This window comes from Cebus imitator, unplaced genomic scaffold (genome assembly GCF_001604975.1).
Source record: "Cebus imitator isolate Cc_AM_T3 unplaced genomic scaffold, Cebus_imitator-1.0 Scaffold256, whole genome shotgun sequence".
NCBI lineage: Eukaryota > Metazoa > Chordata > Mammalia > Primates > Cebidae > Cebus > Cebus imitator.
In genome coordinates, this window is record NW_016107571.1 from 1,270,446 (window position 1) to 1,280,236 (window position 9,791).

Genomic DNA, 9,791 nt, shown 5'->3' on the forward strand with positions numbered 1-9,791 from the left:
GGGGTTTCACCATGTTGACCAGGATGGTCTCGATCTCTTGACCTTGTGATCCACCCGCCTCGGCCTCCCAAAGTGCTGGGATTACAGGCTTGAGCCACTGCGCCCGGCCTCTTTTTTCTTCCAATTCTCAGTAAATGATGGGAATCAGTGCATAGTTGTGAGTGCCTACTTTGTGTCAGGCTCTGTGCAAGCATTAAATATAAACTTTTGCGTAAGACATAGTTTCTGCTGTCAGGCAACTTACAGTTTAGCAGCAGAGACTAACATCTAAATGAGCAACTGGAGTTCAGTGTTTTAAGTCCTGGTCATGGAAAGCATTGTATCCCGTGGGAACAAAAATTTAAAATAAGTGCATTTATTTATTTATTTATTTATTTGTATTTGTATTTTTTTGAGACAGAGTCTCACTCTGTCAGCCAGGCTGGAGTGCAGTGGCTCGATCTTGGCTCAGTGCAAACTCTGCCTCCCTGGTTCAAGCGATTCTCCTACCTCAGTCTCACGAGTAGCCGGGATCACAGGTACCTGTCACTATGCCCAGCCAATTTTTGTATTTTTAGCAGAGACGGGGTCTCACCATGTTGGCCAAGCTGGTCTAAACTCCTGACCTCAAATGATCCACCCCCTCTGCCTCTCAAAGTGCTGGGATTACAGGCGTCTGCCACCACCCCTGGCCTAAATAACTGCATTTAAATTAGTCTGTGGGAGGCAGAGAAATGTGTCAGGATAAACCAAATCTCTGTGGCTTAAAACACGCTTATTTCTTACTTACCCTTCGTGTCCGATGTGATCAACAGGAGCCCTGTCCTTCGTAGTCTGTCAGAGGCCTAGGCTGATGGAGGCTTTAACTTGGCGCCTGCTCTGAGTCTACACAGCTGTGGTAGTCAGATACAGCGACTTACTCACTAGGTCTTAAAACTTCTGCCTGGAAAATGTGTGTAATTTCTACATGCATTTAATTGGCCAAAGCAAATCAGGAGACCGCATTTAAGTTAAAGAATATCATGAAGCTTTTCCAGTGGGAGAATAGTCAGAAATCTTTGGTGATCATCACCAAAATCACATCTGATAACCAGGGCTTATCAGATGTGACTTTAAATCAGATTTGAAGGCTAAGGGGGCTTCAGGAAAAGCAACAGGCAGAGGGGACAGCATGTATTAAAGTGTGAAAATATAAAAGAGAATGTGGACCTTTTTGGCAATTTATATTTATAAATTTATGTAACATTGATCCATTCCAAGTGCTCTATAATTTTTTTTTGAGACAGAATCTAGCCTTTTTGAGACAGAATCTAGTGTTGCCCAGGGTAGAGTGCAGTGGCATGATCTCGGTTCACAGCCATCTCCGTCTCCCAGATTCAAGCGATTATCATGCCTCAGCCTCCCGAGTAGCTGGGATTACAGGCGTGCATCACCACACCTGGCTAATTTTTGTATTTTTAGTAGAGGTGGGGTTTTGTCATGTTGACCAGGCTGGTCTTGAACCCTTGACCTAAAGTGATCTGCTCACCTCAGCCTCCCAAAGTGCTGGGATTATAGATGTGAGCCACCGCGCCTAGCCCAAGTGCTCTAGAAATATTGACTTAATTCTCATAACAAGCTTGTGAGGGAGGATTCATTTGTCAAAGAAGACACTGAGCACAGGAGGCCACCATTTACCAGGGGCAAAACCAGGATCTGAACCCAGATGGCCGGGCTCAGGAGTCTATGCTCCTGAGGCCACACAGTGCTGCTCTCTTGGAAATTCACAAAGGCTGGACCCAGTGCTCCAGGGCAGCAGGGGTTGGGGAGGGCACATGCCAAAGATGTAGCTGGAAAGGGAGCAGAGGTCAGGTTGTGAAATAAGTCTGAGTGAGGAAGGAGATTCTTAATCACCCTTAATCCTCTTAAGCATCTAAGACCACTTCCCCCTAGCCTTCTGCATTGCATTTCAATAGGAGAGGTAAAACCTAGCAGACTGGGCGCCACCCTTAATCACACCCCTATAGATAGCAGGCCTGGTATGGAGGAATCTTTCCAGAAGGCATATGTTTTTGCTTAAACACGATCAGACCCCCACCTAAGTCCCGTACCCAACACCTACTTCATGAATCAAGACCTTTTCACATGTAATTTCTAAGATTGTAAGCCTTTAAAAGGGTAAGGATTTTCTTTGTTAAGGTATTTTCACCTGTTACTGCTCCCGGCCGAATAAATCACTTCCTTCCCAGTTCTGTGTTCACTAGGTTTGTTTGCCGCCTTTCCTACTTCATGAGAATACAGTTTTTTTTTCCTGAGGTCTTAGAAGCCACTAAACGTCTTTAAGCGGGGGAGTGACACTAACACATTTACACATTAGAAAAATCACCCACTGAATTTCATTACCTTCCCTTCTCCCACTATCCATCTGAACTCCCTAAGTCCTCTTTTTCTGTGCGGCTCATTTGCTCCACCTGTCCTGCAGCTGAAGGATAAGGAATGTGCAGCTTCTATACACAGTCCAGGTGTTTTCATAAGCACTTCTTAAACTGGCTTTAAAGGCAGATCTGTGTCCATGCCTAGCCCTGTCCCTCTCTCCTTTCCCTAGTAACAGTGAAACAACTCTATAACAAACTTTCCTTTAATTACATAAACTCTTTCTGAACTAGAAATGCACGGTTGCTCAGCCTTCAACAATGAATACAAATGAGTTTCCCTAACACTTTTGGGGAACTACTCCACCAAATCTAATGCACCTGTTTCAAGTTTTCTTTTTTTCTTTTTTTGAGATGTAGTCTTGTTCTGTCGCCCAGGCTTAAAAGAAAAATTTGAGGCAGGGCATGGTGGCTCACAAAATCCACAAAACTTTGAGGTCATAAACATGCATTGTTTTAGGCTGCTAAAATTTGTGGGAATAGTGTAGTAGTCTTCCTTTGTCCCTGCAGTATGGCGAGGCTTGGGCTCTTGTCCCATGACCAAGAAAACTTAGACACGTGGACATGGAAAGTGAGTAGGGCAGAGTAGAATTTATTGAGGAAAAGGAAAGCTGTCAGCAAAGACAGGGGTCTTCAAAGCAGGTTGCCAGTAAGGCATCTGTGTTCTGTGTCTTTTATGTCGCAGAAGCCAGGAGGTCTTCTGTGGGTTTTGCCCAGATGGGAGAGGTAAAATTTTCTCTTTGGGGTACTACATCTGTGCATGCCTAAGGTTTGCCAAAGTGACTCCATCTTGGTTACTACCCATGATCGCCTAAGCAAAACCCATGGGGGTGCTAAAACCACAATGCTAATGTCATGATAATGACATTATAATGAACTGGGTTAAGTTAGGGACATGTAGGTTGATTTATTGTGCCTGCACCAAAGTTGGGACAGTCCATTCTGAGCAACATTCTAGCTTACGGGTAAGTTTTTTTTTTTTTTTTTGAGACGGAGTTTCACTCTTGTTACCCAGGCTGGAGTGCAATGGCACAATCTTGGCTCACCGCAACCTCCGCCTCCTGGCTTCAGGCAATTCTCCTGCCTCAACCTCCTGAGTAGCTGAGACTACAGGCATGCGCCACCATGCCCAGCTAATGTTTTGTATTTTTAGTAGAGACGGGGTTTCACCATGTTGACCAGGATGGTCTCGATCTCTTGACCTCATGATCCACCCGCCTCGGCCTCCCAAAGTGCTGGGATTACAGGCTTGAGCCACCGTGCCCAGCCGGGTAAGTTCTTAACCACATTTTTCCTGTTAACTGCAGAGCAGTATCAGTGCTGTCCCGTGGTTGTTCCTGTAAGCATCATTCCTTTCTATCTTTTCTCTCAAGACCCTCCCTATGTACCTATCCAGCCCCTAACTACCTCCTCTCTCAACAGTGTTACACAGCAATAAATATTGCATTCCCTTTTTGATTTCTGGTCATATCATCAATCTAGCCCGAGAGGCACCCTCAATTTCTCTGGCCTCCCTTAAATCTGCAAGGCCTTTCCTCAGAGCATGCCACCTTCCTCACACTATGGAAATCCATGTCAATAGTTATCAGACTGAAGATAAACTTCTCAGTTTCATACCTCTTCTGGCCAAAGGCTCCCCATACCCAAGATAGTGGCCTGAACACCTAATCTCTGCTCACAGCAGGAGGCAAAACATGGCGTTTTTTTCTAGTACCCACTCTCAAGGCTTGGGCATGAACCTACAGCCCTTGAACTCAGTTGTGGAGTAGGGGGTTGCCAGTGTTGCAGTGATTCAATTCATATCTTGATGGTTCTCCACATATTCTTTCTTTTAGCCTTTACACCCAAGAGAAATTCAGCTAGACACGAGTAACCTAAATGCTATTTATTGAAAAGAGCAAAGAAAAAGTGCTGACCCTTTAGGGACAGGATGAAACAAAAGCAGCTCTGCAGGTCTGCCTCCTGCTCAGCATATAGCCTTGTTGCCCCATTGGGCCATCTTGTTGTTGATGGGCATCTTGAAGAAGTTATCAGATTGTATGTAGGCAGCGATTTTCTCCAAAGCCTGAAGGGAAAATACACCAAATCTTATAAAGACCCTAACCCAGTCCAACAGAGGCATTCACCCTGAAGGCACTGTCTACTAAAATATGGAGGAAGATGATCACCACTATTCTAATTCTGTTACAACTGTTGCCTGTGTCTACTTCCTCCATTTTTTTTTGTAGACGGTACCTCCAGGGTGTAGAAGCCAGGCTCTTCCCAAGACTTAAGGGTCTAGAGGTGTCCAATCACTGATCCCTTTAGGCAAAAGCTGGGCAAGAATCCACCACAACGAGATCCTACGGGGTCCTGGGGAGCCTGTGTTTTTTATAAGAGAAAGGTGCAGGAAACATCACCTCAAAACGGCACATGAAAGCCTTCAGGTTTGGGAACTCATCCAGGCATTTGGGCTCAAATATACGGTTCTGATCCAAGATATCATAGGTGAGAAAGTCCACATAGGTGAGCTAGAACAAAGACAGTAAGATACTTAGGTCTGAGGAGCAGTAGTCTGCAGAGACAGAGAGGTATCCTCTTTTCCCTTCTATCCTACCTTTTCCCCTGCAAACCATGAGAATTTCCCCAAAAACATGGAGAATTGTTTCAGTTGTCCAGGTAGCTGTTCCAAGTACTGAGGCTTCAGTTTTTCCTGAGAGAGGAAAAAAGAATAGTGGTGATCATCTTCACAGTTAATCAGGGCACAGGCCAGTGATGGACATTTCGTAGCCCCTTCTCTAGGTGCCTTCTCATTGCCTTCACTTGAGGACAGCCGGGTGGGAGGAGGAGTTTGGAAAGAAGAGGCACCCGCACCAGAATTACAGAGCAAACCAAACCAAAAAATGGACATTCTGTTTCTTATTCTAACAATCTGGGTTGGTGCAGCAGCAGAATGGAACAGAGATAACCCTTGGGTTCCTAAATGCCCCTTTTCTGATACTCCATTCAGCAGATGTGTGCTAAGGAATCTCACGTGGTCAGAGCTGTAACAAAGCTTTATCAGTTTTACGCGGAAATCCATTACTTGGTTCTCTACAATGTCCACTCGAATCTTTTCTTCTTCAGTCTCACCACCTGTAGGCCAATGGACAACACATCACCCTTGGCATCACCCACTCCCAGGCAAACCACCAGCCTGGGCTGCCTCACCAGCCCTACCCCACTCACACATGTTGTGCTTGCGAGCGATGTAGCGCAAGATGGCATTGCTCTGGGTGATCTTGTTCTTCCCATCCAGGAGGTAGGGCAGCTGAAGGAAAAGGACAGGCCAAATGAACAACCTACCTTTCTGCCAGGGAAAAGAACACCTGCAGAGCAGTGAACAGGAGAGAAAAGATGCTGTGTGACAAAAAAGAAAATAAATAGAAGGTAGCAACTGGGTTCACAAGATTCTAGACAGGGTTTCTTAAATCAGTGTGTGTATGTGTGGGTGTATGTGCAGGCCATAGACCTTTTCTCAGAATAAAGTTGTTAAGTGCATGAAGCAAAATAGAGAATTTATACAATCAAAAAATATTTTAAAAATTCAAATAGGGTAACATGTGCCTATTAATGCATTAAATAGCAAGCAGATGTAATGACTAACATCTCAAATAACATGATATATCTATATTTCTTTATATGTATATAAATATCACAAAATATCTGCAATGCATTTAATGGAATATGAAACTACTTGATTTCAGGCTGGGCACAGTGGCTCACGCCTGTAATCCCAACAGTTTGGAAGGCGGCGGTGGGAGGATTGTTTGAGCCCAGGAGTTCAGGATCAGCCTGGGTAACATGGCAAAACCCTGTCTCTACCAAAAATACAAAAATTAGCTTGGCGTGGTGGCGTGTGCCTGTAGTCCCAGGCAAGGATGGATATACTTGAAGGCTTTCCCTTCTGCCTGCCCCCCTCTCCTAAAGCCACTTACATTAGGAAAGTCCAAGTCTAGCTTGAATTTCACATCCAGCCATTGGCTTCGATCATAGTCAGGAGCTGTAAGAGACAGAATTAAGTGGGACCCAACCTCCTTAATATCCCACCTGACAAGAATGAAAGATCTAAAGAAATAACTTGGTCCCGATACCTCAAATTCCCAGGCCCCAAAAGCGTCTAACTACTGAGATTCTGAGCCCTATTTGGTTAAGCATTAAGACGGGGCTGGGCTATGGTAAAGGCAGAATCCCCAGTTCCAGGTAAAGGATGCGTCTCTACCCACCCAGATTGGGGCAGATGTCCCACCCGGCCTTGGCAGGATGCCACCACCCTCGGGGTTTAAGAAGACCTGGGCAGGTGGAGGGCCAGCTTGGCTGCACTGGCACGCAGAGCGGCATTACCTTCCCCGCACGTGTAACGTTTTTCCTCGTAGGAGGTATCCGTGAACTCCAGGAGCAGGCGGATGGCGTGCGCCAGCTGGGGAAAACAGCAGGTCAGCGCCTGCGCAGCTCCCACCCGCCCCCAACCCCCGCCCTCTAACGTCCCCCGGCCCGGGGCTGCCGAGGCCCAGCATCTTGCCGGGAAGATCGTTAAGCGGCCCCTAAGACCGGCCCCGGCGAGCGGTTCCTCCGCCCATCCCCACAGGGCCCGCGATCCCAGAGGCTGGGCAGGGGTCGACGTCCGTGGCTCGGCAGCTCGAAAGCCTCCAGCGTAGAGCTGCTCCTTCTGGAGATGGCGGACCCAGAGCCCCGCCGTCTCCGCGTCCGTGTCTCTGACCGAGCGGCTCTACCGCTGAGACGGCACTCACCCCGCGAATATCCCAATAACCCAGAACCATAGACGATTCGCACGACATGACGCTAGCTTGCTAGCCTTCGAGGAGCGGAGAAACCGTGAGCGGGAGGGGCTTTATACCCAACGTGAGGGGGCGGGGCCCACGCGGGCGTTCTGACTCCGCCCCCGCCCCGTTCTCCGACCCCTCCCTCCGCGGCTCCACAGGGACCTGCGCTGGCGCGACTTCTGCTGCAGTAGAGGTTCTCCGGGCGCGAGCGCTGCAGACGAGCAAGAGGACCCGAGGTTGAGACTCCTCCCTTCCCCACGGGTGGGAGCCGCACTTTATTCATTAATAGTGCCAGTGAAGGAGCGGAAATCGCCACTAGCCAGGCAGTGGGGACACTAGTTACCCGGGAAGAGCTAGATTCGTGCAGTGTTTACCGAGTCAGCTAGGGCTGGAATGAGGGATAGGGAGACTGGGGCAAGGCCGGAGAGTCGGACCAACCTCTGACCACACAGAGTAGAGGATTCCCGACAGACCAAGCTCCCCTTTCTGTCAGTCAAGAACCTCTGCAACCTGACCCCAGCATGCTTTTCCAGCCCTCTCTCTCCCTCAGCCTGTCACAACCTCACAAACTAGCCCAACCCAACAATGCTTGCTGTTCCTTCTACACACACTCGCATTTCCCGCCTCGCAGTGTTTGCTCTGTGATCCTCCTGCCTGCACCCTAACATCTGAGGCCTACCCTTCCTCAGCAACCTTGCTCGTGTCTGCCTTCTGGAAGCCTTCTCAGAACCAACCTCTATCCTGGCCAGTACAGGTCCCTTATCTTGGATGCTTCCTACATTTGTTTTATGGGTTTAAGTAATTTTTGGGTTCCCTGTTATCATTTCCTCCTTCTCCAACCCCTCCCACTTCCTAATGCTCAGGCATCCAGGGAAACTAATCTTGCCTCTTTGTGTAGGATGGACTGGAGGAGGAAAGGTACCACTATTTTTCATTCATTCACTCATCTGTCCAACAATGTTTATTTAACAAGCCTATTATGGGCAGGCACTGTTTTAGGTGCTGGGGATACAGAATTGAACTCAACAGACAAAATCCCTGCCCTCAGGAAGTTTACATTCTAAGGGGCAGACATAAATATATAGTAAACATCTAATAAGTCAGATGGTGATACACATCCTATGGAGAGAAAACCAAGAAGAGAGATAGGGGTCTCAGGGTGGGAATTGGTGGTATCCCAGTAGGAAGGAGTTTTGTGTTTTTAAAGGATGTGTTCATAGAAGACCTCATGGAGAAGTTAATCTTTAAACAAAGACCTGAAGGAGGTGAGAGATCTAGCCACTTTGCTGTGGGGGCCACCACGGGCTGATATAAAACGGAATAATTGCCGTTCCTTTTAGAAACGTGTTTGCTCTGCTCCTGCCTACACCCTAACATTCATGGCCCATCCTTCCTCAAGTAGCCTTGCTCAGATGCTCACCCCTTTCTTGAAGCCTTCTCAGAATCACCCTCTATCCTGGCCAGAAGACATCTCTCCCTCTCTTATCTTGAATCACTTCCTGTCTGCAAGAGGCAGGGAGAACTCCATGAAAAGGGAAAGGCAAGTACAGGGAATGATCACTGTAGGTTGCATTAAAAACAGGAGACCAGATGAGATCGCTATGGGAGCGAGAGTAGCAGAGGTGAGGTCTAAGGGTTTGGGGTTCTCTGGCACATCAATATATAAAGGTTAGGGAAAAATGAGAGTGAACCAGCAAAGTAGTCTGAAAAGAAGTGGGCAGGGAGGTAGGAGGAAAACAAAGGGTCCTAGAAACCAAGTGAAGATAGATGTTTAAAGGGAGAAGTGGTCAACTATGTCAAATGTGGCTGATCAAGTAAGATGGAGATGGAGAATCAATGGTTGAATTTAGGAAAGTAGAGGTTTTGACCTTGACAGAGCAAGAGATCTGCAGGAGGCCCCTATAGCCATGGGAAGAACTAAGCTTCTGAATTTCAGCAGGGCCCATGAAAATGAAAAAGGAGCATAGATTTGCAACAGTGTCAGCACGGGAGAGACAGGATTCTAGTTGACTATGGAGGAGTGACCAGGCCTCCGCAGCAGAGCCCTCAGGGCAGTCTGAGCTCCTAGATCCCTTGTCCTTGGTGTGGGAAATCACATTTGCCCATCAGCTCAGCTGAAGCAAGGCTGGGACTTTTAAGAAGGGCATTTTGCTAAACAGAAGAAAGGAAAAGAGTACAAACCACAGGGACAGGTGAAATTTATAACACTGTGTCTGTCTTCCCAAGAAAGCAAAAGGCCAGTCACAAGTTCACCTGAGGTATAAGATGAGCATTTATTGAATACCTGTCATATGCCAGGGAAGATCTAGGTGTTTACATACGGTAACTAATTCATTCCAATTTAAGCTTCACAACAACTTTAGCAGGCAGGTGTTATGCCCATTTTCTAGAAGAAGAAACCGGCCTGGAGCTGTTAGGGGAGGTGCTCTTAAGGTCCCAGAGATAGCCTGGGATTCAAACCTAGATCTGTCTAATAACACCGTTGGGGCTAGTTTCCCTGCACTTGGCCATCTGGACAGCTCTTCGCCACATGGTAGTCTTCTTGGGAAGTCTGGGAAACACCAGGTGAAAACACTTTTTTCTGGTCCTGGAGGGTTTC

General features: G+C 47.3%; 1 protein-coding gene and 1 long non-coding RNA gene across 2 annotated transcripts in view; both read right to left on the reverse strand.

Moving 5' to 3' along the window:
- Positions 1-9,558, reverse strand: part of LOC108283128 — a 16,613-nt gene extending 7,055 nt beyond the window's left edge. The window contains exons 1-2 of the long non-coding RNA XR_001816692.2: positions 9,548-9,558; positions 8,613-8,618 (exon numbers count right to left, since the gene is read on the reverse strand). This is a non-coding gene — a long non-coding RNA (uncharacterized LOC108283128). The remainder of the gene's footprint in view (positions 1-8,612; positions 8,619-9,547) is intronic.
- Positions 4,261-7,270, reverse strand: GSTM3 (glutathione S-transferase mu 3). Its single transcript, XM_017499294.2, has 8 exons — positions 7,160-7,270; positions 6,753-6,828; positions 6,347-6,411; positions 5,598-5,679; positions 5,404-5,504; positions 4,987-5,082; positions 4,790-4,900; positions 4,261-4,455 (listed from the first exon to the last, which is right to left on the reverse strand). Exons 1-8 carry the CDS (start codon positions 7,205-7,207, stop codon positions 4,357-4,359), a joined length of 678 nt encoding a protein of 225 aa, XP_017354783.1. The 5' UTR covers positions 7,208-7,270; the 3' UTR covers positions 4,261-4,356.
- Positions 9,559-9,791: the final 233 nt, after the last annotated feature.

Excerpts from the sequence above, each read along its gene's own strand:
- GSTM3 (XM_017499294.2), bottom strand. The coding sequence starts at position 7,207 with ATGTCGTGCGAATCGTCTATGGTTCTGGGTTATTGGGATATTCGCGGG. Across the intron at positions 5,680-6,346 it reads TAGACTTGGACTTTCCTAAT|CTGCCCTACCTCCTGGATGG; the intron begins GTAAGTGGCTTT and ends CTTTTCCTTCAG. Across the intron at positions 5,083-5,403 it reads TTTGTTACAGCTCTGACCAC|GAAAAACTGAAGCCTCAGTA; the intron begins GTGAGATTCCTT and ends TTCCTCTCTCAG.